Source organism: Capricornis sumatraensis, chromosome 4 (genome assembly GCF_032405125.1).
Source record: "Capricornis sumatraensis isolate serow.1 chromosome 4, serow.2, whole genome shotgun sequence".
Lineage (NCBI taxonomy): Eukaryota > Metazoa > Chordata > Mammalia > Artiodactyla > Bovidae > Capricornis > Capricornis sumatraensis.
The window spans coordinates 72,267,741-72,294,724 of NC_091072.1; the positions used below are offsets into that span (position 1 = coordinate 72,267,741).

The window sequence follows — 26,984 nt, forward strand, 5'->3', positions numbered from 1 at the left end:
TATATCAGGAGAGAAGACTCTGTTGAATTGGCTCAGCATCTGCATGTCCTTGGCATTGCAAAATCCGTTTTCCCATGAATAGTCATCACAAACCCCACTTTACAGACACTCAAATTGAGGCCCGGAGATGTTTCATGACTGGCCCCATGTCTCAGCTTTAGGAAGTGGCAGGGCTGGGATTCAAACCCATCTTCCCATTCTCGCAGCTTCTCTCCACGTAGGCAGAGGACCTGACCTTAATGGTCACGTTACACTGGAGTGGACAGGACATACGTGCTCACACGAACACACTCACTCACACCCCAGAACGTTGGTGTGACCCACACAATACAGATGGCAGCTTCAGAGTTAAGCAAAGGGGCCATCAAAATGGGATGGATTCCTGAGAAAGATGGGTGGAGAGCAGGATTTTCAAGATCTGGACGGACAGCTTGGGCCAGGGTTGGGGTTGGGAGTGGGGGCTCTGAGAGTTAATAGCTGAGAAAGAGTTCAGGAGTAAGACGCACACCTAAGGGGTAGGAAGGAACAGGCAACAGTGAACCACGGTCACTGGGGCTGACACAAGATGTTTGCACAGGAGGGAGTTGGTCCCAGGCCTAAGAGAGCGGTTTGGAAATGAGGCAGTGTTTTCTGAGTCCATTTTAAAATGCATGATTAGGACATGACTGAAGGCAATTAACGTGCTTCTCATTCATCTGCTGATCAAGTTGCAACTGGAAAGGAGTTTCCATGTGGGGGAGGGATGCCAGGGAACAAGCGCGTGGCTTTTACGCCTTTTTCGGAGGGGAGCTGAGTGTGGGCTCAGGGTTGGTGGATGCCGAGAAAATGCCATCAGAGGCTTGCAGGAGCGTGCTTCGCCCTCCCTCCCAGAGCCCATAAAAGCCCAGGGGGCCAGGGCACCCCAGACGCCCTGTCTTCTCCATCCCCCTCCACACGTACCCACAGCAGGAGCGCTCCTCACCAGCCTCTCCCAGACACCATGTCCAGACAGTCCACTATCACCTTCCAGAGCAGCAGCCGCAGAGGTTTCAGCACAGCCTCAGCCACCAGCCCAGCCACCGGCTGCTCTCGCTTCAGCTCCGTGTCCGTGACCCACTCCCCGGGGGGCAGTGGAGGACTGGGAAGGATCAGCGGCTTCAGCAGCCGCAGCCTCTACAACCTGGGGAGAACCAAGCGGGTCTCCATCAGTGGGTGTGGCAGCAACTTCCGAACTGGCTTTGGCGGCAGGGCGAGCAGCGGGTTTGGGGTCAGCAGTGGATTCGGCTATGGGGGTGGAATTGGAGTGGGCCACGGGGGCTGCAGCTTCTCCGTCTGTCCCCCTGGAGGCATCCAAGAGGTCACCATCAACCAGAGTCTCCTGACTCCCCTCAACCTGCAAATCGACCCCAACATCCAACGGGTGCGGAAAGACGAGCGGGAGCAGATCAAGACCCTCAATAACAAGTTCGCCTCCTTCATCGACAAGGTGAGTTGGGAGCTGCATCTGGTCCATGGGGTTAAGTGCCAGGAACTCTTGGGGAGGCCAAGTTCAGAGAGCAGCCATGGTCCAACAGCTTCCCTGCAGGAAAGCACATTCACTCAGCAAGCATCCCCTCAGGGGCGATGTATTTGCAGGTGGGGCCAGCTTGCCCCACAGGACTTGTGGGTATTTCCCTTCATCCTCCTTGGGAGCCATGCTGGCTGGTTCAGTCTGCACAGAGGGAAATGTGAAGTTCTCAAGTTCCCTGAGAAAGCCAACCTAACCCAGAGCAGGGCTGGTAGAGACACTCTGAGAATGGCGGCTCCCCATCAAGGAGCCACTGCATAGTTCTCTGGAGCCCCAGAGAATGTCGGGGTAGCTTGATGGGCTTTTCCTTTTCGGCAGGGGTTGTCACTTATATCATTGGCAGACGGGTATCAGGTGAAAAGTACTTTTCCTCTCTTCTATATCCGTTGGGGTGGTGTCTGGCTCTGCCTCCCCAGTTTCTCCAGAATTTCTTCTCTTCTTCTCCCATCCAGGTGCGGTTCTTGGAGCAGCAGAACAAGGTCCTGGAGACCAAATGGAGCCTCCTGCAGGAGCAGGGTACCAAGACTGTGAGGCAGAGCCTGGAGCCCTTCTTCGAAGCCTACATCACCGACCTCCGGCGGCAGTTGGACAGCATCACCACCGAGCGAGGCAGGCTGGATGCTGAACTGAGAACCATGCAGGATGTCGTGGAGGATTTCAAAGTCAGGTGAGAGTGAGAGACCCTTCTGATCACATGCAGTCATCCCCAAACTCCTCTTGATGAGGGCCAGAGGAGAGCAAAGAAGCAGATGCCTATGTCAGAGAGGTTTGGACCTGTAGTCATTATCTAATGAGAAGAAGAGAGCAAGGTATGGAGTCACAAAGGGACTCTCATCTCGTGCATCACTACCAATAAGAAGCTGACTCTTATATGTGTCCATGACTGCAAAGGGACATCTGTGTCATCTAACAAAACATTCTAGCTCTGAAAGTGATATACTACTTTACAGTCAGTTTATTATTTAACTACACTAAACATGGGCTCTATTATTGAGATGCCTGCATTGCCAAGGTGTACCCTAGAGTATGAACCAGGCAATCTGATCCTCCTGAGGGAGTCAATTTTGACTAGCCATCACCCAGGCTGCAATAGGTGATTTATCCGACAGAAAAGATGGTCCTCCCCAACCCCTTAGGTGGCTCACCCTTGGTTTCTATTTTAAAGCAACACCTACTTACTAAAAAAACAAACAAACAAAAAAAAAAAAACACTATTTAAATGGCTGCCCTGAGGTTCAGTAAAAATATATTAAAAAATCAACTGAAGCAGTGTCCTGAACAAAGTTTATCTCACAGTTCCAGCAGGCACTTAAGACAGCAAAAAGTTTTTCAAGATTGAAATTGTGCATCTCTACGAGGATGGAGTTCCATACATATGTTTTACTGTCCCTGTCAGCTCCATGCCCACCTTCCAGTCTTACAAAAGCAAAAAAGGAAAAAGAAACTGGCAGAAGAAATTATTCTCCTTTTACAGGGGGAGAAATAGAGGTTAAGTGAATCACCTGAAGTCACACAAAGGTCTCTTGCTACACAAGTAGTCCACCTCAGCCTGAGAAGAGTTCAATCAAACCCTCACTCACCGCTCGCCCCCTCTCCTCTGTGCTTACAGGTATGAGGATGAAATTAACAAGCGCACAGCTGCTGAGAATGAGTTTGTGGCTCTAAAGAAGGTGGGTGGAAATGTCTCTCAAAGGAGAAGATTTAAAACCGAATCTGAGAGTGTGGGGTGACCGACCCTTGGGCCACCCAAGAAAAGTGATTTCAGCCCTTAGGATATCTAGAGAGCTCAAACCGGCCAAGACCCTCCCTCCATGTTTATAGCCCCAGTGACCTTGTTGTTTTCTGTTAGCCCAGGAGACTCAAGCCACAATTCCCAGGAATTACCCAGCCCCAGCCCCAAACCCCAGATACAGAGTTTGCTAAAATCCAAACTTAAAGGGCCAGGGAGTCCACCTAGCTTCTTCTGGGCCTGTTGCCTGGGGCCAAGGTCTCAGAGGAGCATCTTGTGCTGTCTTTTCAGGATGTGGATGCTGCCTACTTGAACAAGGTGGACCTGGAGGCCAAGGCCAACTCTCTGACCGATGAGATCAACTTCCTCCAGATGCTCTTTGAGGCAGTAAGATCCTGCATGTGTGTTTGTCCCTTCTATGTCTAAAGCCTGGCAAGAAAAGGATGTTGCAGAATGTTATCCATATAGTGTCTCCCTGGGATGGAGGGTTGGAGAGGTCATGGAGATTGGGAAGAATTGCTTGAAGTCCTGCCACATTTAACCCCACCCCAGCTCTGAGTCTTCTCCCTGCAATCCCATGGCCGAGCAAGGAGCAAATGTTGATTCCTAAACTCCCATGTCACTGGGTAACATTCCCAAGGAATCAAGACCCATCTCTCTCTTTCCTGTCTCAGAGAAGTTCAGAAGGCAAGCTGCCCCTCAGCCCATTGGTCAGGGTGCTTCCTGGCCCCTGAAGATGCCTCTTTCTGGGCATCTCCACTCTGATGGCAGACACCTGGGCCTGTGGAAGGGGACAGAGGGGTAGAGAGCAATGAAGTCACACTGTGTGTGGGGGGAGGGGTCCTAAAAATCACCCCATCCTGAAGAAACATTTCATGCTGGCATATGAGTCACATATGTCATATTCAACATGATCTAACTCGGATTCAGAGAACACTTGTTCATCCTTCACATTCAGAGAAAAAGCACAGAGGGGAGCCTTGAGAATGGATACTGGGACACACTACCATTCCACTGATCTATGACCCAGAAACTCCTCAGGGGTCGGCTGGCATAGCAAGGGCTGGGCATTCCCTGCTGGGGATGCCAAAGAAGGATTCCTGACTTAGATGGGTGGTCAATTGCGTAATTTCAAGACTCCTTCTTTTATTGCGCGGTGACGCTAAGTTAACTGGCTCTGCAGGAATTGTGTCAGATGCAGACGCGGGTCAGCGACACATCCGTGGTCCTGTCCATGGACAACAACCGCAGCCTGGACCTGGACAGCATCATTGCTGAGGTCAAAGCTCAGTACGAGGAGATCGCCAACCGCAGTCGGGCAGAGGCTGAGTCCTGGTACCAGACCAAGGTGAGCATGGGCACCTCCGTGATAGGCTGCAGATCTAGTGTTCTCTGAAGCCTCAAATCATTGTTTAACTACTAGCCATAAGCCTCAAGAGTCATGCGAGCATTCCCGTTTCTTTCAACTTGGCAGAAGTGTCTAGGAGGCTATGAAAACTTGGCTTGAAATGGATGTGGAAATCCCAATACACACATATGCTGATAAGCGGTCAGGCAATGCTGGATGCTCAGAAGGACAGCCACAGTCCCCCCACCACTTACCAACTGACAAGGGGCTGGATGAGACTCAAACAACCAAGAAATGCTCATAAAACTGTTTCCAACAGGCTTGTTTATTTACAGAACTCCTACTGTATGCCAAGCAGAATTACCAAGTTGTAAATGAACAAAATACAAAAGGAGTCCAAGGTCTGGGAGGCCATGAGATGAATGAACAGTCATAGAAGGGGAAAAGCATTAATAAAACACTTCCAAGAAGTGGTGGGCTTTAGTCTGTTTTGGAAGTGGCGGGGAACAAAAGATTGCCAAGGAGCAGGGAGGGCCTGAAAGGCTGAGCAAGCAGTCCTGTGGGGCTAGGGGGCAGAAATGAACACTTTGCCGAACAAGAGAGCTTGCTCTGGGAAGAGGGAGGTTAGCATGACCACAGAGAACTATTGTCCAAAGGTGCAGATGGCCAGAAGGTTTGGGTTTGGAGGGGTGTAGCAGCCTGAATGTTCCAACCCATGAGACCAGTTATCGGCCAAAAGCAGATGATTTTCCAAGGCAGCTGCTCACCTACAAGCTGGCTCTCATCCCTTGCCTTGGTCTTTGCACTGCCTTAGTCGCTGCCACTGGAAGTGGTAGAAAAGAAGCAGGTGTCAGGTGCCAGGGCTACAAGAGTGGATGTAGCTCCTTGGCAGTGAGTGGAGGTGGGATGCACTTAACTCCAAGTGGGGTGGTTGCAATGTGCAGTGTTGGCGAAGACTGTTGTTTCTTTTAACCATGTGTGTCCAGAAACGAAGAAGCTGAACCATTCAGCACTTTCGAAATCGGACAGATCTTCGCTCAGGCAGGGGCTCTTCTTCCACTGGGCAAGGTGTGAGTTTCCTCCAGTCTGCTGGAGGACATAGGGTGCATTTATTTCTCCTAAATGATGGTGTCCTAGACCCACACCATTAGACAGAGAGGAATCTAAGATGGAGGATTCTGTTACAAAGTCTTCAGAACGGGGTCCTCTATAGCCTGAGCTCCTTCCAATGGTGTTTCTCTGCAGTGCCTCTGTTTCCCCAGCACTGGCATCAGGAGGGCCACCAAACTTCATGGTCGCAGTTGGTCTTTGACGTCTGCCCCATGACCAAGAACTCCCCAAGGACAGTGCCAAATCATTCCTCACTCCTCGTGCTCTGCATGCTCTGGGGGCTTCACGTACAGGCTGTTTCCCTTGTCTGGAATATTCTGCCCTGAGCCGGTCAATCCTTCCCAGCCTTCAGTGCCTGGTGTGAATATCTCCATCTCTAGAGGGACGTGCCTGTCCATTCCCTACCCCATCCCTCACTTCCATATCTAAGTCAGATTCCTTTATCACAGCCCCATAGGACTTAGTTTACTTCCTAAGGGACACTCAGCTCAATTTGAAGCTATAAATTCAATAATATGCAGGCTGGTAAGGAAAGGAATAAACCAGGAGCCTTACTGATAACTGCTGGTATCAAATGCCAGCCTGGTTCAATTATTTGCCATCTCAAAAAAAAAAAAAAGAAAGAAAGAAACTGTAGGCAGGAGTCTGATTATTCTCTTCATGATATTCCCAGAGCCCAGGACATGCCTGGTGAGTAGATGTGGTCAAGAAACAAGCAAGGGGATGGGTGAATGATGAGTGCATGGATGGGCTTGCTCAGAGCACTGAGGGCCAGGCTGGGCATGCAGGTAGTGCTCAGGCCAGGGTTTGAAGGAGTGACTGACTCTGCTCTGGTTCTGTCAGTATGAGGAGCTGCAGGTCACAGCTGGCCGGCACGGCGATGATCTCCGCAACACCAAACAAGAGATCTCCGAGACAAATCGGATGATCCAGAGGCTGAGAGCCGAGATCGACAATGTCAAGAAGCAGGTACTTTCTGGCAGGACCCAGAGCTCCCCGCACACTTATGTCTTCCGGGTCATTCTGCCTCACTTACAGGACTCTTCCCAAGAAGCACCAGATTTCCAGGGGTTATCAGTAAGTTTCATGGCTTCCTCCTTTCCTTACAGTGTGCCAGCCTGCAAACAGCCATTGCCGATGCAGAACAGCGCGGGGAGCTGGCCCTCAAGGATGCACGGGCCAAACTGGTGGACCTGGAGGAGGCCCTGCAAAAGTCCAAGCAGGACATGGCCCGGCTGCTGCGCGAGTACCAAGAGCTCATGAACATCAAACTGGCCCTGGATGTGGAGATTGCCACCTACAGGAAGCTGCTGGAGGGCGAGGAGTGCAGGTGAGGGCAGATCACCCATCCCAGCAGCCTGGGCATTCCTAGGGGCTCAGGTTGGACATGACTGAAGGGGACTTTGCATGCATGCATGCACGCAGGTTGATACAGGCCCTTCCTTGCCTGGAAAGGGGAGCAAAATGCTGGTAGAACTGGACTCTGACAAAGAGTACAGGTGCAGTTTCTTTCCAGGGAAATCATAATCAGCAATTCCTAATTTGAGGTGCAACTGCTTTTAGCACCCCATAGAAATCTAGAAGCTGATTGGATCTGGGTAAAATCAACTCAAAGGAGAAATTTGGTCACACAGTGCGTCTGGATATGTAGTATGAAAGACTCTGAATTGAGAATAAATTGTCCTAGGATTTGGGCCAACAGGTCTACCACTAACTAGCTACATGCTGCTGCTGCTGCTGCTGGTAAGTTGCTTCAGTCATGTCCGACTCTGTGTGACCCCCTAGACAGCAGCCCAACAGGCTCCCCCATCCCTGGGATTCTCCAGGCAAGAGTACTGGAGTGGCTTGCCATTGCCTTCTCCGAACTAGCTACATAAGCTTAGGAAATTCAGCATCCTCCTCCCACCAATGCTCCCCACCCCTGCTTTCTATGTCTTTACTGATGGAATAAAGAGGCCAGGTCACATGATCCCCAAAGCCCACTGGGGGCTTTGGACTCTGCCAGTACCAGTTGTATGACCAGCTGTGTGATTTCTCCAGTCCTCATCTGTAAAATGGGACAACCAGAGTTTCCATCTTCTGTGTTATTAAAAGGGCTAAAGTGAGGGACTACCAGCGAAGCTCTCAGAACAATGGATGGGACACGGCAAATGGTCAGCTCCCTCTCATTTCAGTGGCCAAAGATGTGGGCTTTGGAGTCAAATTAATTTGACCTCATTTGTGATCATGATCGAGTTAGTTAACCTCTCTGATCTTCAATTTCCCCATCGGTAAAACCGAGATTGTAATACCTACTTAGGGGTTGTTGAGAGAATTAAGTGGCATAATGCGGGTAATAGGTAGGTAGCCCTTTCAAGGGCTAGGTCTGCATTTATAATGAATGCCACTTCTGTCCTCAAGATGCTAAAGCAAAACTACTCTAGTTGCTACAAGGCTAGACCGATGATTGCTATTGTTACACTTATGACTCAGACTCCTCTCCACACCTGTAATAACCTTGGTACCTGACAATAGGCCGTTGTTGACAGAGCGATCTTCTTGTTCTATGACAGCCCTGCCTTTCCAGCTGACGCTAACATATGATTTGCTTTAATTTTAATTTTCTTAAGGTGTTTATCTCGTTTACACCAAAAATTCTGAGATTACAGATTTGACTCCTATGAACCCCAACTCTGCATTATTTCATTCATTAGATTATTATTATTATTTGTAATACTAATGGTATTTAAATAATTTCAACCTCCATTACTCCTGCAATAAAAATAATTGAAGGCTTTCTCAGTGAATTTAAAACAATTGCACAAATGTCATTTCAAAAGACCACAAGCTGCTGGACACCACAGTAACCTTCCTTCTCCCTCCTCCCCATCAGGCTGAGTGGAGAGGGCGTTTCTCCAGTTAATATCTGTGAGTATGACATCCTCTCGTGTCATCTGGAGTGTATGTGGCTGGGGACGGGGGAGATGGTGGGCATGTCAGAGGGTGCCAGGGATGTATGGGGCATTGGAGGGGAGCCCACCAATGGGAGGTTCATTTTGAGAAGCTTTGAGATTCTATGTTTCTATTAGGAGAAACCTTAAAGTCACCGACCTTACCTCTTTGCAAGTGAGAGGGCACCACGAGGGGAGTAATGGGAAGTTTGCTCTCATCCTCTACATGGGTTGCGGGATCCTCAGGCCACACCTTCCCTTGCCCAGACTGGATCACACTAGAGAGATACTGATTGCTCTCAAGCACTAGAGACAGCCTTCATGCTGGGCACTAGGGCATTGCCGGTTGGGCAGCCTCTTCCAGAACAGTCTGGGAGAAGCCCCACTGCTCGGCTTAACTCTGTGGAGTATGACACAGAAAGATACCAAGGATTTCAAGGCAGTGAGAGTTCTAGGAGACCTGGCAGTTGGTGCCGCTCCCCAGAAGCAGGAGAGGCATTCATTAACAAGCTTGCACAGCCTGCACTGGTAAGCACAGAAGTCACCATTTACAGAGCTCAGCGCTGGCATCGTGAGGCCAAGAGACGATTCTTACACCTTACACTCTGCAAGTGAGTTCAGTTTTCTTGACATGAGAGTCACCTTAGCGATTGATGATATTAAGCAATGACTCAATAAGGCAGATCCCTCTGAACCACCCAGAGGTCCTCCTTCCCTAAGGTCCTTGTCCAGTGGCTCCAGAGACCCTCAAAGCTAATTTGGGGACTGGCTGGCATGACCTCTAAAGTTTCCTTTCTTGAAAGCACCTCAAGTTTGTGCTTATTTCCTACGGTTGCCATAACATAGTACCACAAACTGGGTGGTGAGAAACAACAGAAATACACTGTCTCATGGTTCTGGAGGCTAGAGATTACAAACGGAGGTGTCAGCAGGGCCATGTGTCCCTAAAACCTGTAGGGAGGACCCTCCTTGCCTCTTCCTGGCTTCTGGTGGTAGCTTTCCAGCCTTGGTGTTCCTTGCCTCACTCCAGCCTCTGTCTCTGTGAGACACACAGGCCATTTCCCTGTGTGTCTGTCTTCAACTGAACATCTTCCCTCTTCTTAAAAGGACACTAGTCATAATGGACCAGGGCCCACCTTAATGATTTTATCTTAACCTGATTACTTCTTCAAGGTCCTATGTCCAAGTAAAGACACTTTACAGGTATTCCACACATTTTGGGGAGCATACAATTCATCCAATAACAGAGTCTATATTTTATTTCAGCTTTCCTTCAGAAGGGCCCAAAGTAAGGTACTAGATGTTTAAGATGATGGGTGGTTTGAAAGTTAGGGAGGGAGCAGTTCGGGAGGAGAAAAGGGACAGAGTTAGCCAGCCAGTGGGTCATCTGTCACTTGGTCTATCGAGAATATTCCAGCCCTGCCTTGGAATTCAGAGAGTGTGGACTGAGGACACAAAGGGAAACGTATCCACAACCAGCTGTGAGCTTCCAGAAGCAAGGGAGACACCAGGGCCAGGGCGAGGTGGGGACAGAACAGCAGGGGAATCAAAGGGAAGGCAGGTGGGTACAAGAGCTCCCCAGAGGATGGGCATCCCAGTGAGTTCTGGAAGGAGAAGAGAGGCACCAAGTAGCAGAGGACAGGCAGGAAGCCATTCGGACTGGGAGGACATCTGGCGCTGTGGTGCAGGTGGGACTAGACTGAGACACGGGACAGCGAGCTCACAAAGTGGGTGGAAAACTGGAAAGAGGCAAACCACCCATCCCCACCCCATGGATTTTGGGGAGCTGTCCACGATGCCCCAGGTGCTTCTCTCCTGCCCTTGGTTCTGACCACGTCTCCTCTCTTCCGGCAGCTGTGGTCACCTCCACCGTCTCCAGTGGCTATGGAGGTGGCAGCAGTATTGGCAGTGGAAGCCTGGGCCTCGGCGGGGGCAGCGGCTACTCCTTCTCTCCCAGTGGTGGGCACAGCCTGGGCGGCTCCAGCTTCAGCAACAGCAGCAGCCGGGGCCTCAGGGGCAGCGGCTCCAGCATCAAGTTTGTCTCCACCACATCCTCCAGCCGGAAGAGCTATAAGCACTAAGCGCAGTCACCCTGCTCCCTCACCCCTGCGCTGAAGCCAGCTCCGGCCACTCCCCTGGCCTGTCTGCACTCGTCCCTGCTCACCTAGGTGCTCTTGCTCGTCTCCCCTCCTCGAGGTCCACCTGTGCTGCCAGGAAGCCTGGCATCCTGTCTGAATCCCATTCCCCAGCCTAAGCCTCCCCCAGCCCCCAGACTGCTCCTAGTACCCACTCTGTGCCAAACCCGCTCTCTTTCCCATTTCACTGTCAGATTGTCTTTCAGAGACTCCCCGTCAGCTCTGCCTCCCTCCTCCCTTCCTCCAGATGCAGTCTGTATCTCCCAGGCCATCTCAGTGTCAGCCCACCTGTCTCACGATGCTTACGAGCTGCCTGCTGGACGAGAGTGAAGCCTCTCTCTCTTTCCTCCCAGGATCATGTCTATTAAATGCATGTATAATGTGTCTGGTGTCCAGCCCTCTATTTGGAATGGTGATGGAGCGCAGAGTGATCCTTCTCCCCGTCCAAACCTCCTCTCAGCGTGGGGTCCTGGCACAGGGAGGGCTCAGCGCATCTGACCTCCCTCCTTTTCCCTCAGAGCTAAGAAGACTGAGCTGAGAAGATGGGAGGGGCAGGAGGGCCAAGCACTGGCCAGATTCCCTCCCTCCCTCCTTCTGCCCACCTCCCCCCTCCTCCCGTCAGGATGCCTTCTTTGAGAAGCCCGAGACCCTGGGCGGAAGCTTTGCTCAGACTCCCCACTCTGTATGTCACGCACGGCAATGCCATCCCCTCCCAAACCAGACTGAGTTCTGAGGACACTGACGTAGTGTGGGCAGCCCAGCCCTCTGCCAGCAAAGGGCTGATTGTTTCCTGACAACTTCCAACTTGCAGATGTGAGCAGGAAAATAACAGGTCAGGAGAAGAGTTAAAAGTCAGCCCTGGGGGCAATGCTTTCACCCAACAGAAGGGCCACTTAGGCCATAATTGCAGGAAGCTCCCACATCCCTGAGTTTACAGGCTCTGGACACCTCCCATCAGACCTCAGCCCCTGGCATCACCCAGAGTTGGGGCAGCCCAAGTGGGCTTGGAGGGATTGGGTCAGTGCTCAGGACCACACCGATGGGCTCTGGGAACCAGGGATCTCAAACACAGCTGTCCAGGGTGAAAGAGCAAGAAATTAAATGGAAGGGAAGGAAGGGGCCATGAACTAGGATGAGAAAAGATGAGTGTAAAACCAGGGGCTAACATTTGGAAGGTTTGGAGGGAGAGGATGGAAGGAAGGAGAGAAATGACACTGAGAATATGTCCCTGGCCCTCAGGGTGACTACAGGATGAGCCGCTGGGGTGAGGGGTAGAGGGCACAGGAATGTGGAGTGAAATCCTGAATTTGCTCCTTCCTTCAAACAAGCCATCTCGCCATCTGCTAGTGAAGCAGATCTGGTGACCTGCAGTCGGACTGCTGGGTCCTAAGTCTCTGAACTACTCTACACCTCAACTGTTTCATGTGCAAAACAAGAATAATAAGAGCTACCCCTTCCTGCTCTGTGAAGTTTGAATGAGAAACATGTGTAAAGCACTACTTATAATTGCTGCTCCATAAATATTGGCAATTATTATTCTTGTTGTCCAACCTCACAATGAGAATCAAATGACTTAATGCTTATAACTGACCTGCATATGGTCTGGCACAGATGAAATCCTCAATAAAAAAAATTTTCCCTCATAAGTGACCATGATGGGAAGACTGTAATCAAGTGTATGGTTTCAGAGTCCAAGACTCAAGAAAAGGGGAGGAGAAGGAAAGCCATGGGAATACCTGCAGCATGTGGCTGAGAACATGGGATGGTTTGCAGGGGGGGGGGGGTGTGGGGGGGGGGGGGCTTGGGACCAGGCCTGCCCCAGGTCCCAGTTCCCAGGCCTGGTCCTGCCCTGGGTGGGGTGCTCCCTGTGATGATGAGCGGTGCAGGAAGATGGGTCGTGTCCAGACATACCATTAAGATGAACTCAACAGAGTGGTCTTTGATCTCCTCTGGCCAAGCCCAGTTCTCGAAAGGGATAAAAGTCAAGGAGAGTTGTGGAGAGCTAGACTTGGAAGGCTGCTCATCCCTGTGACAGTTTCACTCCTCTGACCCGCTGACACCGGCTCCCACCATGACCCAACGATCCTCTATCACCATCAAGTCAGGGGGCTCTCGGAACTTCAGCGCTTCCTCAGCCAACCTCCTCTCAGGCTGCAGGCCCAGCTTCAGTTCCATCTCCATGGTCCAGAGTGGGAAGAGCTTCGGGGGTGGCTTTGGAGGAGGCTTTGGAACCAGGAGCCTCCACAGCCTTGGGGGTAACAAGAGAATCTCCATCAGCAGTGGCTACCGCTCCAACCGGACCAGCTTTGGGGGTGCTGGCTATGGGTTGGGTCTGGGGGGCATAGGGTACAGAGTGGGAGGAGTTGGCAGTGGCTATGGATTTGGAGGTGGGATGATGTCTGGTGCTGGAGGTATCCATGAGGTCACCGTCAACCAGAGCCTCCTGACCCCCCTTCACCTGGAGATCGATCCGTCCCTCCAGCGGGTACGGAAGGAGGAGAAGGAGCAGATCAAGACCCTTAACAACAAGTTCGCCTCCTTCATTGACAAGGTGAGAGGGCTATGGGGTTCCCGCCAAGAGAGCAGGTGGCACCCAGGAGTATCTCAGCTTTCTGTTCTTCTCTGAGGTCCTGGGGGCCAGGGGTGTGGAGGAAGTGGTTTTCCATCTTGTTGAGATTAGAAAAATGTTCACCTTTGGGCACCAGACCTGTCTGACCCACTGCGAGAATATTGTTCTCTTGATGGATAGCCATGAACTTGGCTTAAAATTAGACAGCAAAAGGAATTGGTTCAGAGGCAGAGGATCAAGAAATAGAAGGTTACAAGTTCACCTCACAGGCTGAGGTCATTTTTCCCTGCCAGTCAACTGGGGCAAGTCCTTGGCAGCCTCACTATTGATTTGACTGGCAAGGGAGGCACTCAGGGCTTCAGACTTTCCTTTTGGTGAGATGAAAGTCGTGACATCAGCCCTGAGGCTCCCCTGCTGTTGGCCTGGAACCCTAAGGATTTCCCCAGTTCCGGTGTACAGTACTACCAGTTCACATTGGAGCTATCTGCTTCCATCTGGGAAAAACCAGCTCAAAAATCTAGATCTTTCAGGCTCCGATCCTGGAGTCTGAAAGAAAGAGGGCTAAACTGAGGGGCAACCAGCTCCTATCGTCAGCTCTCCTGCTGGGAGAATCCCCAACTTCTCAGGCCTCAGTTGGGTTGAACAGATGGACTCCAAAGTCCTCTTGCAGGTCTAACAGGCTATGAAATGCCTCATCATATGGACTCAGACCTTTGAATGTATAAACGTAACCACAGGGACTGCTGAAGCCTTTATCACCCATGTCCTCCACTTGATGTCATGTTTGTACCAACAGATGTGAGATTTCCAGGAGCCCCGTTTTGAGGGGAAGGATGTGGGCCCTGCATTTCCACAGTTCATCTGGCGGGGTCTTGGGGAATGAGGGCATGTGGCTGGGGAGGACTTGGAGCCAGGACAATGGAAGAGAAAGCGGGAGTGGGATGCATTTGTTAAAGACCCTCCGTAGGCACACTGCCAATTCCAAAGTCTTGGAGGCTCTGTTCCTTCATTCTCTGAGGCTGTGTGTCACTCCAGCTGCTCCCAACAGAAGGACTAGTTTAGAGAAAAAGGTTTTACATGTTCCCGAGGCTGTCTCCCAGCCTGAGGAGCAGTTGAGTGCAATTCAGGAAAACCAGATTAGTAGCACAAGATCACAGGAACCTGAGGTCTGAGAGAATAGAGACAACAAGAGGCTTGTCCAAGGCCACACAGCTCATGAGGGACATGGCTGAAATTGTATCCAGATCCCCCTTAGGTGACTCCAGAGTGATCTACTCCAGCATTCCCGGATTGCGGTGGCAACTGAGTCCAGATTCTAGATCTAGAGAAATCATGTTGAAAGCAAATGGGTGAACTTTCTGCCAAGAACCTCTTGCCCATTTACTGGGAACCAAAGTAACGTGGTGGAGTGTTCTTTTCTTCAGCTACCACACATCAGCATGGTTTGATGTATTCAGATGGTTTCCTGGCACTCTGGCCCTCTTGCCTATTCTCACCTCCAAACCCAGCCACTAGCCAGTCTCCCAGCCCCATCGCACCAACATGGGCTTGGCTATTTACATCCCAGGCTCCTACCAGCTTGAGAACAAGGAGTCCAGCCTGCCACCTGGACTCTGAGATCTTGCAGGGCTCCCCCCTGCACTGTCGGGGGTCCTGAATGCCAGAGCCCTCTGGAGGCAACGGCTGTAAAGACATGCTCATGGGTTCTCACCTCTGGCGGCGGCAGGTGCGGTTCCTGGAGCAGCAGAACAAGGTCCTGGAGACAAAATGGAGCCTCCTGCAGGAGCATAAAGCGACCCGGGCCAACCTCGAGCCCATGTTTGAAGGCTACATCAACAACCTGAGGCGGCAGCTGGACAGCCTGGGGGGAGAGCGCTCGAGGCTGGAGGTGGAGCTGAAGAGCATGCAGGAAGTGGTGGAGGACTTCAAGAACAAGTGAGTGGTAGCTCGGCCCTGAGGCTCCGGGGGAGGCGCTGGGCTCTCCTGAAGTGCCCAAGCCAGTGGGGAATAGGGCACACACTCAGGACACAGAGGTGGACCCAGGAAAAGAACTGGGGCTCTTAGGGACTTCCCTAGGGGTCCAGTGGTTAAGATTACATGCTCTCAATGCAGAGGGCAGGGGTTCGACCCCTGACTGGGAAACTAAGATCTTGCATGCCACACGTGCGCTGTGCAGCCAAAAAAAAAAAAAAGAATGTTGAGGTTTGGGGGAGGGGCTGGGCTTAGAAATGATAACTCATATGGGCACACAGAGCGTGATACATACAACCCTGAAAACTCTGGAGATGAGGAAAGTGAGGCTCTGAGATAGCAAATGACCCATCCAGGGTTATAGAAGTAGCAACGCATTAGTGATGAACTGAACCCATAGAATCTCATGCTCACGTTTGTTCACCGCAATCTGATTGCTGATTTACACAACATTCACATATCCACCCCAACACTGGCCAAGGCAGTTGTATGAAGAACAAGGAGGTGTAACTACTTCCTTTTCCCTGGAACCACACACACACCCTGCTAAACATAATGGTGTGCTCATATCTAAAGATACAAATAATTTCTTATTTCTACGGTTTTAATTTAGTTTTAATGTTTGTTCTTGGGCCAAACCAGTTTTTGTTACCATTTATATAAGGTCCTGAGAGCCCAGATTTTAGAGTTGCTCTAACATGTTAACCACAAGCCACATGGGAAAATTTAAATTAAAATTAAATTCAATTTAAAATTCAGGCCCTCAAGGACACTAGCCACATTTCAAATGCTCAGTCACCGCATATGACTAATGGGTCCCATAATACAGGCAGGTATAGAGCATTTCTATCAATGTGAAAGTTCTGCTGAACAGTGCTAGAGAACCTAGTCAGATTGACGATCATTTTTCTTTAAGATTTAAAAAAATATTTATTTATTTATTTGGCTACATCAGGTCTTAGTTGAGGCATGTGGGATCTAGTTTCCCAGCCAGGGACTGAACCTGGATCCCTCCACAGTGGGAGTGTAGAATCTTAGCCACTAGACACTAGCGAAATCCTCAGATTTACAATGTTGGCTTAATCATTTACTCTCTCAATATCTAAAGAACGTGAAACTCTCTAAGTCCTAGTTCTTTAGTCTGTTAAAGGGGATATTAATAGTACCCACCTCATAGGGAGACTGAGAATATTAAAGCAACACTTGCTTGTAAAATACTCAATAGGGTATCTAGTGTCTGGTACATAGTAAGCTGTTAACACGTGTTAGCTATTTTCATTATATTGATGATTAAGTATAATGCATGTAGTGATGCAAACATAGACAAGAGAAACAAGTGCTGACAGATAATTTATAATATCATGCAAATATGGGATAGCAGTATTTCAATCCAAGAAGGCTTCCAGGAGGAAGAGACAGAAAACTCATGGGTGCGAAGAAAAAATGCACATTGGAGGTATATGGGGGATCTGTTGGAGAGTGTGCTGCTGGTTAGAGGACAGCAGTGTTCCTGTGGTAGGTGTCTAAGAGGCCTGTGCAGGGCCACTTGAGGCTTGCCCTCTGGCCAGAGGGACTGTGAGCTGGGAAACAGAGAAAGACAATTACATGGAGTTGGGTGAAGCAAAGATGACCATGTTTAATGAAAAGACAGTTTTGGGAAACAATAAGAAAAATCAGATTCGTTTTCCCAAAGAACTTGGAAGAAGGCACAGTACTGAAGATTCTGTAGACAAAAGGTGCAATAGAAATGTGAGGGAGAGTCTAGTGGTATCCATCCTGCGGGTTCGTATATAGCCAACAACAAGCTGACTTGTGAATGGGAAAGAGCCTCTGAGAGGTTAAGGGACCTGCCCTGGGTTATTCAGCCAATAGGGAAAAGGGATGAAGCCCCCTCCACAGCTCAGCCACCCCAAGCCTCCGAGAAGGTGGGATTGGCTGATGCTTAAGAGGTGGGGTAGGGAATGTTACCTAGAGCAGACTTGAGGCTTCCTTCCCAGAGATCAGTGGGGTGGGGGGCGCTAGGGAGAGTGGGGTTGCTGCTCAGGGGCAAATTGAAGATGAGAAAACTTGGTGGAGGGGAGAAAAGGGAGGTCTCTTATTAGCCTAAAGACTCTGCTTCCCAGGCAGCAGATCAGCAGCTGAGAACAGAACAGTGAGGCAACATGAGGGTGCCATTGGGTGCAGGCGACGGCCTGGCCCAGACTGCCCCCCTCTACTGATCTCTGTCCCTCCTCTTGGCTTAGGCGAGGCCGTGGGGTAAAAGGAAGCATCGCGCCCCTTCACGGGACCTCTGAGAATACAGCTGTGAGGAAGACCTCAGAAAGAATGAGGGGCAGTTCTGTTTTGTGTTGTTTCAAGTTTGGGTTTTGTTTGGACAGGGGTGGTTGTGTGATGGATTTGGGGTTGGGTAACATGAGGTACCTGGGTGACTGAACTGAACTGAACTGAACATGTGTAATAGGAGAGCAACACTTCAGCAGCGTGTTTTCCAAGTCTGCTCTGGATTCCCACCTACACCCCCACACTGGACCTCACTCCAAAAGCCCCGCTCTGAACATCCACTCACTTCCTTCTCCCCGCAGGTACGAAGAGGAAATCAACAGGCGCACAGCAGCTGAGAACGAGTTTGTGGTGCTGAAGAAGGTGAGGAGACAGGGGTGCCCTGATCTGACTCCGGGCCCAGGGAGCCCCTCCCAGGAGTGACAGCTGCCGCATCAGTCTGCGGCCCTGTATACGAGGCTTTATTTAATTTGCATAACCAATCTTGGAAGCACGTATTACTTTAGAAGTGAGAAAACTCAGGGGCGTGGAGGTTAAATAAGTTGCCCCAGGTTACCCAGATAACCAGAAGTGAGTCAGGATCTAGGACACCCAAGTCCGAGCCATAAATCTTAACACCAGTCCCCTCCCCAACGTGGATCTTATGCAGGGAAAGGAGAAGCAAAATGGGCCCTGTGCTGAGCTGAGTCTGTGAGACCTCAAGTCAGGCTCAGGAATGGGCATAGGACGGCGCCCAGCTCCAGAAACTGTGAACCTTTCTGCTCAGTGTGGATGGGCAGAAGGAGGGGAGATCCAGCCCTGAAGCTAATCTGGAGAGGGAGGAAGAGCGGGAGCAGCAATGTGGGAAGGGGAGGAAGGGACAGAGTGCAAGGAGCGGGGACGCCTCAGGGAGAAGGTGAGGCCACAGGCAGCGGAGGCCCAAGGGCCCAGGATGATTCAGGCTGTCCTCACTGCATGGAGGTGACATGCAAGGTTTCTCCACGTAGCACCAGCTGATGAGCAGATGGGCGATCCCCAAGAACCTGGTCCACACGGAGTTTGGATCCCCCTGTAAGTTCTACTCTATCTGTAGCCTGGGAGAGAGAAATGCTCTTGTCCCCGGGAGCTGAAGTCCTCCAGCTTAACTCACAGACAGAGGGGCCGGCTAACCCAGGAAGGGTGGGACTCAGAGTGACTGCATGTTCTGTGCCCAGGATGTGGATGCTGCCTACATGAACAAAGTGGAACTGGAGGCCAAGGTGGAAGCCTTAATGGACGAGATCAACTTCCTGAGGTCTTTCTACGAAGCGGTAAGCAGGGCCGGGGGCTCCCCCAGAAGGGCTGGAGGCTGGGGGCCGCGGCTGAGCACAGAGGCTGCTGGCCCCTTCCCTGGTCACCCCTCTGCTCCTCCCCCCATGCCTGAGTTGGAATTGATGCAGTAGATGTTGCTTCCCCTACCAAGGGAGAATGTGAGTTTTCCCAGGGCAGCTGGTGGATCAGATAACGTGAGAAATTCAAGAATGTTCTGTTGGTCAGACAAAAGAGCTGCCTGTGAGCGAATTACTTGCGGTTTCCATAGAATGATCTGAGCAACCCAGCTCACCCAACCCAGTTCAGATTTACCTGTTACTTTGCCCATGGCAACTGCAGGATGATGTAATTATGCAGATCAAGTGGCAACTAGTGAGCCCTCAGATGCTTCTAGAAGCACACAAAATATTGAACTGGCTCCCTTGAAGAGGCGTTTTGCTGTGTGCCTCTATAAGCCCAACGCAGAGCTCAAGGCTGCAGGACACAGCACTGGGCAAACGCAATCAAGGCCCTAAGTTCTTGGAGCTTCCCGGAGATGGGTAGCATGGACAGAATCAAATAACTACCCTGTTTGAGGGGGGTGGAGAAGTAGACAACAGGGAGCAGCGGCAGGCAGATGGTGGGTGATAACCTGAAGGAACTGAGGATCCAGAAATGCCAGAAGGAGGCCCGTGTGAGCGGTGCAGAATGAGGGAGTGGGGAGCAGCCGAGATGAGGTTAGTGATGTGGAGGCGGGGATGCAGGGGGCTGTGTGCGTCGCAGGTAGGCCTGGTAACAACAGGTAATCCGCTCATGGGGTTGCATGTGTGTGATGCCCAACACAATCTGGTCATGTTCCGGGAGCAGGAACATGGACTCTGGGTCTTCAAGTGGCTTCAATGACCACCCACTTGGGGGCAAAAAAAAACCCCCATCATTTTCTTTGCTTATTCACTTCAGTGCTGAAAACCAGAGTGATGTTGGCTCCCAATGCTGAGCAGCAATCCTGCGGGCTGAGACTCCCCTAGCTAGGTCAGCTATCAGGAAAAACAATTTTGGAAACGCAAATTACAACCTAACAGCAACAAAAGAATAACTACTTGAATCAGGAAATGCGTGAACCAATTGTTAATAAAGAAAGGAATTAACAATTAATTAACAATTGATATTGTTGCTTAAAGATTTGGGCTTTGGATCAGTGATGCTTAAATTGTACAGCTCATTAGAATCTCCTAAAGATCTTGTGAGAGCACCAATTGTGATTCAGTATGGTGATACTGCTAGTCTGAGGATCACATTTTGGGAACCACTGTTTTAGATGATTCTGTAAAGTCATCATTAACAAATTACTTATGGATTTTCTGCTTCAAAACACATCTTATACAAGTGTTCGTTGTTCTGTCATGTCTGACTCTTTGCAACTCTGTAGCCATAGCCCACCAGGCTCCTCTGTCCATGGAATTCTCCAGGCAAGAATACTGGAGTGGGTAGCCATTCCCTTCTCCAGAGGATGTTCCCAACCCAGGGATCGAACCCAGGTCTCCTGCCTTTCAGGAGGATTCTTTACCATCTGAGTCACCAGGGAAGCCCCGTACAAACGTGAATGTATTTAACGCTCACAGAAATCATGGGAGGCAGCAGTAGGACTAGTCTTTCTGAGGCTCAGAGATGCCATCTAACCTGCTTGGCAGATCCTAGGCTTGAATTTTTCAGGTCTTTCTACTGTTTCCCGGGGGTTTCCGTTTCCCTTCCCCGGGGAGCAGGGAGGAGCAAGTTTAGGAAATGGGGCTGGGACAGCACAGCTTTCCAGCTCTTTCTGACTTAGCTTTCTTTCCCAAGATAATTGCTTTATTTGGAATGAAAGGTTGCATTTTCTCAGAATATGAGACATCGCAGAGCTGACACGTTATGACAAGGTGCGTGCCCTTGACAGTGGGAGTGACTTCTGGAGAACCTTGGCTACCGCTCCCTGAGCCGCTGCTCCTTCTGTGCAGATAGAGAGCAGGTGTTAACCTGGTGACCTGCCGACTGTCCCCCCAGCCCTTTATGTTCAGTCCTGTGGTGCAAGGGAGGCCCTCAGTGCCAGGGTCTGTTCTGGGGTGCTGGGCACAGTCTCCCAACACACATGCATGCGTGCACACATGCACACACAATACACATGCAGGTACACGCACACATAAGCACACAAACACACCCAACTTCAGCTTTCCCATGTGGACCTCCTCGCAGGAGCTGGCTCAGCTTCATGCCCAGATCTCTGAGACTTCCGTGGTCTTGTCCATGGACAACAACCGCAAGCTAGACCTGGACAGCATCATCTCTGAGGTCAAGGCCCAATATGAGGACATCGCCAACCGCAGCCGGGCCGAGGCTGAGTCCTGGTACCAGATCAAGGTGAGGTGTCAAGGTCAATTTCATGAAACAGTCTCAGAGAACTGAGATTTCAAAGGCAGATTTGATAAAAATCCTTGTCCTCCCAGTCTGACGGACTTGGAGAGATCTGAATTCAGTTTGGGGCTCACTCTGTCAGAGCACTCCTCAGGCAGCATCGTCAGGACCTGGGGGAACAGCCAGACAAAGGCAAGCGGTGGTCAGTCCTGCCCCGAGGAGGATGAACACCCCTCTGATGCCTTGTAGAGGAGAGGCCAGGGACAGCTGGACAGTACCTGCCGCTAGTACTAGCAGGCACAAGACAGGGAGGGTGGGAGCAAGAGGTAGGTTTAGCTTCCTGCATCCAGAGATGAGAAGTAGAAATAGCTGGGGCTGAGAGGCTGAGCAAAGGCTGGATAGGGGTTACCCAGTGACATGTTCCAGATTAGAGCTGAGGAGTCCCTGGGGATACAAGACCTGGTGCCAGGAAAAAACAAATATGAATGAGCTTTAAAATTAGAAAGTGACAAGCACCCCCGAATGACGCTGAGTTTGTGGGGGTGAGACACCTGACTATGAGGACGAAGGACCAAAGCTGGGGTATAGGAACGTCCACCTGGGGAGTGGACTTTGGATATGGAGAGTGAGGGGCAGAGCCAAGAGACAGTGCAACGGGTTGATGGAGACAGCTGCGTGCAAAGGGAGGTACATCTAAGCGTTGCCTCAGAAGCCCTGTTGGGCCCTGGGAAGCCACCACCTTCTGGCCTCACCGCCCCTTCTCCTCCATCTCCTGACCCCCAGTACGAGGAGCTGCAGCGGTCTGCCGGCCGGCACGGGGAAGACCTCCGCTCCACCAGGATGGAGATCTCTGAGTTGAACCGAGTGATACAGAGGCTGCGCTCTGAGATTGAAAATGTGAAGAAGCAGGTAGGGCTGAGGAACCATTGGCCATCTCATCCATTCCCCTGCCTCAGCCCATGCAGAGTTCTCCCCAGATGAATGATCGAACAGTAATATAAAATTGTAGTCTTCTGCCCCTACCAGGGAGGCCAGGACCTTCTTTCTGAGATCTGTCCAACATCAGTTCCTCTTGGAAAGATGCTGTCCTCTGGAGGCATACATGGCAAAACCGATTCACTTTTTACTTACCCACAGTTCAGAGAAGTTCATATTGAACGGGACCCTGAAAACCATTTCTCCATTTTAAGTCACAAAGTATCCAAGGAGAACATAGATTAATCTTATTTGTAAAGATGATGATACTCCAACCTCCTTTGCATGAAATCCATTTCAGGAAATCCTTCCACATTTTTAACCTAAAGCCCATATCTTCCCTCCTTCCTTGTGGACAATTTCATAAATTCCTGTGTCCTCCTGGCAGTGTGCCACGCTCCAGGCTGCCATTGCCGATGCTGAGCAGCGTGGGGAGCTGGCCCTTAAGGATGCCAAGCACAAGCTGGCCGAGCTGGAGGAGGCCCTGCAGAAGGCCAAGCAGGACATGGCGCGGCAGTTGCGTGAATACCAGGAGCTGATGAACGTCAAGCTGGCCCTGGACATCGAGATCGCCACCTACAGGAAGCTGCTGGAGGGCGAGGAGTGCAGGTGGGCAAGCTCCTCCTCCTGCCATGGTTCAGATAGATGCCACAGGAGCACTGTAGCAATGCCGCAGCACCCAAGATCCCCACAGTGTGAGGCCCCAAACAGAAATGCTCAGAATAGAAACGGACCTAAAACTCAGTGATCTCCTGCGGCGTCCTGAAGTCATTCCCTGAGCTCCAATGGGACCCAGAGCAGGGGCCAGGATAGAAGGTGTCAGGAGGAGGTGGTCCGTGACTACCTGGAAGGCCATCGGCAGGGTCGTTTCTGCCCAGGCCCTGTGATCAATGAGGCCACACTCAGGACAAGGCGAGGCTCGGGGACTCTGTGTTTGCCCAGAGAGGCCTACCATCTGACTGTCCCTCCCAACATAGTGAGCACGAGTTTGTCTCCCCATTTCGCCATATATTTGGATTTGATCTCTCTTCTAATGTCCCCTCTCAGAGTCACACCAGCTTCCTACAGCTAATAGGATGATTAAAAGTCTTGTTCAGCACAGTGCCGAGAGCACAGCCAGCCCTCTGTGCTGACAGCTTTAAATACAAAGAACCCAGGGTTCTCTAACTTCTCAGCAAATGAAATATGTCTTTCTCTCCCCTCCTGCAACAGACTCACCGGAGAAGGTGTCGGGCCCGTGAATATCTGTGAGTAAATGTCTTGGGATGACAGAGAAGTGGGAGACAAAACAGAAGCTAACAGCATCATTTTGGGTGAACAGATAGTGAATGAGCAGGGGCAGGGATATCATTAAGATTCTCTGAGATGCTCTGTGGAGACCCCTTTCTTCTTTGGCCCTTCCTCCCAGTGGGATCAACAGAGGTTCCTGGTGGAGGCATAAACCCACTCCACCCAAATCCCTGAGGACCTCAGTTATGGGACAGGACTACTCACAAAGCAACGGCTCTCTCATTCGAACACCTGATTTCTCAGCTAGTTCTGGCAGAAATTCAAACTAACAAGAGGCTATTAAAAAGCTAAAGACCTGTGTTGAAAATTGAAGCAAATTAACTGAACAAGAAAGCAGAGAGGTTTGCCCTCAGGTCCCAGGAAGGAAGCCAGGGAGATTCATTCTGCAGAAGGACCCAGCAGGCTCCAGCGGCATCCATGGAGTGTGGAGTACTGGGCATGGGATGGAGAGTTCCCTGGGGCCCCCGTGGGTCCGGCCCTGGGAGGGAGGCTGGAAAACCAGGATGAGAGAGAGCTGGAAACTAGTGAGTTAAAGGAACAGGGATGCCTCGCCTGGAGAACCAGACACTGAGAGGGGAGGTTGGAGAGGCATCTTCAAACGTTCCACAGGATGTGGGGAGCTGCTCTCCAAGGCGGGGAGCTTCCCATTGCAGAAGGGATTTGAGCAGAAACAAAAGGATCGCCTCTCAGAGAGGCAGTAGAGGGGATTCCTGTCTGGGGAAGGCTCACCCGTATAGCCGTCAGGCCCCACCCATCTGGGAGCCTGTGACGCCCACCTCCTGTCTCACCCAGTGGGAAAGCCCCAGCTAGAGAGGAGGGGCGAACACGGCTCAGGGGCCCAAGCCTCGCTTTCCGGCAGGTGTGACCTTGGGCCTGCCACTTGGTGTCTTTGCACCTGTTCCTTCCCCTGAAAAGTAGGGGTATCATAGTAAGGGCATCCTCTCAGGCCTGTCAAAGAAACCTCTGTGGTCACAGCTGGGCAAGCTATGAAAGTTGCCATGTCCTGTGTCCACTGAGGCAGCGGGTGATGGGGACCGTGGGGCTCCCCGGGGAGCCTGTGGGAGGGAGGCGCCTGGGCATAAGACCCAGGGACGAGGCTGCCAGTGTGCCCTGTGCCTTCTCTCCACAGCCGTGGTCTCCTCCTCCGGGGGCTCGGGCTACAGCGGGGGCGGCGGCCTCTGCATGACCGGGGGCGGCTATGGCTTTGGCAGCAGCGGCTTCAGCAGCAGCGGCGGTAGCTTCAGCTCCACCAGCGGCCGCGGCATGAGCGGCACCAGCTCCAGCGTGCGCATCATCTCCAAGACCTCGTCCAGCAAGAGTTACAGGAGCTAAAGGGCCCCTGCCCCAGTGCCTCCCCTCTAAGGCCCCTGGCCCCCAGGCCTAAGACCCACCGCTTTGCTGGCCCCCATGCACTGAATCACAAGAGGCACCAGGAGCAGGGAAGTAGCCTGTGAGTCCCTAGCTCGCCTGTTCATCCCTCTGCCTCCAAATGGGTTTCCGCAAAGGTACCCCACTTGCTCCTCATCCCAGATCCCTGGCAGCCACAGTCCTTTCTGGGGTTGCTTAGAGCTGATCTTGGTGTCCCCAGAGATGCTGAGTGCACTCCAGGCCTGCATTTCCCACCATAGACAGAACACTTCTCCTGCTTCCGGTGCCTGCCTATCCCCTCAAATTGCTTCAATAAAAATGTTACCAAGCTCTCTAGGTCTTGACTGAGTCTGTGTCCTATCCCACACTCAGAGGACGACCTCAGAAATGGAGTTCTCTGAGGGCAGGTTCTATCCACCTGCAGGGCTTACTCCAGGGCAGAATGAGAATCCCCTCCCCTGGACATCGTGCAACAGGACCTCCACTCACCTCTGCCTCTTGCCATTTCCCAGAGTCTTTCATTACACCCTTACCTCCCCAAGCCCCAGCCTTCCCTCGCCAGTGCTCCAGGACCCAAGCTAAGACAATGCAAAAGGCGCCAGTGTGAAGTGTCACAGTTAGACTAAGAATTGCCAAGCACAAGAATGTTTGAGTTCAGTTTCCTAATCCAGAGGTGAGGAAGCCAAGAAACAGAGAGGATACAATGCATATTAACAGTAGATCCTTGAGTCCTAACCCAGGCTCCTCTCCACGAGAGCAGTAGAGCGCAGTGACATCAGAAGTGCTGGGACTGGATCCTCGCCCATCCCAGCCTGTCTGTGTGTCTTGGGAGTTTTACTCCACCACTCTGCTCCTCACTTTCCTTGTCCGTAAAATAGAAACCATATCATGGTTATCATAAGAATTCAATGGGATAATGGATGTAGAGCTCAGTTTGGTTCCAACACATAGCAGGCACCCAGTAAATGATGTTACTATTATTGTTGTTGACTTGATCTTAACCTAGCAAAAGGTCACAGTGTGGAAGGGAAAGACAAGTTGGCTACAGTGGCTTCACTGATGGGACTGATGGAAAGAAGACCTTTCAGGCATCAGCAAAGAGCTGTGTCCTAGGTGCTGGGGAGAAAGCTTGTAACCTGCTTCCACCTGAACAATTCCTGAGGGCAATGACCCTTCCCAGAAATGTCCTCAGGTCAGAGCATCCATCCTTGGGAGGCTAAGGATGGGGCGGGCAGAGACAGGGAAAGGAGCCCTGACCTAGTGACTGACGTCAGTACATACTTGGGGGGCCTGTTGGAGGATGGAGGGAACAAAACACGCCCACCTAACTGAGAAGGTATCTTGAAGCCAAAAAAAACAAGGCAAGCAGCTCCATATCATCAATGGATAAGTTTATTACAGGGTAACTTACTCACACGGTAAGATCTGGCCGACAACAACACAGAAGCTTTCGCAACTGCACTCTACACCACCAAGTGGCCACAGGGATAATGTCATATTTAACTTGGGGTTCAGGGGTAGCTGCTTGAAACAGGACATGCAATACTAAGTCAAGGTTTATGAATAGGTTACTAGTCTTGTCAGGGAAGGTTGTCATCACTGCTTGAGGATCAACAGAGCATAGGGCCACCTGGCCTTAATGATTATTAAGCAATATCTATTAACCACAAAGCCCCTGATGGCAAAGAAGTGATTTACCACACAGTATGGTCCCAGGTCAGGTCAGGGAAAGGACAGGAGGAACTGTAAGGGTCAAGATGCCGTCAGTTATGCTAACAGCCATCTGGGGCCCAAAGAGTCTTAGGGAGGCCATCCCTTCCTCTCCCCTCCTCAAGCACAAGGCACCCCCTTTTGAGTCTCCTGAAGCCTCCTTTGGACTAACCAGGCCCCTGGAGACAAGAGTCTGTGTCTGGAGCCTTCTATCTCAGGAGCCCTAGAGGGATGAGGGGTAGGTAGCTGATTCAGAGTCAGGACCCCACCTGGCCTGAGAAGGCCAGGGCCCAGCCTGCTTAGGGAAGCTTCTCTCATGCCCAAAGCCTCCCTGCCTCTTCTAGGGAGGTTCTAGGACCACTTGGG

General features: G+C 51.2%; 2 protein-coding genes across 2 annotated transcripts; both read left to right on the forward strand.

The window, feature by feature from the left end:
• The first annotated feature begins 979 nt into the window (after positions 1-979).
• LOC138077701 (keratin, type II cytoskeletal 75) lies at positions 980-10,744 on the forward strand. The gene is made up of 9 exons (XM_068969832.1): positions 980-1,465; positions 1,999-2,213; positions 3,156-3,216; positions 3,567-3,662; positions 4,459-4,623; positions 6,577-6,702; positions 6,843-7,063; positions 8,606-8,640; positions 10,518-10,744. The coding sequence occupies exons 1-9, from the start codon at positions 980-982 to the stop codon at positions 10,742-10,744; spliced, it is 1,632 nt and encodes a 543-aa protein (XP_068825933.1).
• Positions 10,745-12,869: 2,125 nt separating this feature from the next.
• On the forward strand, positions 12,870-24,872 carry LOC138077636 (keratin, type II cytoskeletal 5-like). Its single transcript, XM_068969741.1, has 9 exons — positions 12,870-13,349; positions 15,094-15,302; positions 17,921-17,981; positions 18,812-18,907; positions 21,117-21,281; positions 22,059-22,184; positions 22,639-22,859; positions 23,463-23,497; positions 24,670-24,872. Exons 1-9 carry the CDS (start codon positions 12,870-12,872, stop codon positions 24,870-24,872), a joined length of 1,596 nt encoding a protein of 531 aa, XP_068825842.1.
• The last annotated feature ends 2,112 nt before the right edge of the window (positions 24,873-26,984 follow it).

What these genes read in the sequence shown, in the direction of transcription:
- LOC138077636 (XM_068969741.1), top strand. Translation starts at nt 12,870, where the DNA reads ATGACCCAACGATCCTCTATCACCATCAAGTCAGGGGGCTCTCGGAAC. An exon ending in GTGGAGGACTTCAAGAACAA is followed by an intron (nt 15,303 to 17,920) that starts GTGAGTGGTAGC and finishes TTCTCCCCGCAG; the next exon opens with GTACGAAGAGGAAATCAACA. An exon ending in TGAGGTCTTTCTACGAAGCG is followed by an intron (nt 18,908 to 21,116) that starts GTAAGCAGGGCC and finishes ACCTCCTCGCAG; the next exon opens with GAGCTGGCTCAGCTTCATGC.
- LOC138077701 (XM_068969832.1), top strand. Translation starts at nt 980, where the DNA reads ATGTCCAGACAGTCCACTATCACCTTCCAGAGCAGCAGCCGCAGAGGT. An exon ending in GTGGAGGATTTCAAAGTCAG is followed by an intron (nt 2,214 to 3,155) that starts GTGAGAGTGAGA and finishes CTGTGCTTACAG; the next exon opens with GTATGAGGATGAAATTAACA. An exon ending in AGTTTGTGGCTCTAAAGAAG is followed by an intron (nt 3,217 to 3,566) that starts GTGGGTGGAAAT and finishes CTGTCTTTTCAG; the next exon opens with GATGTGGATGCTGCCTACTT.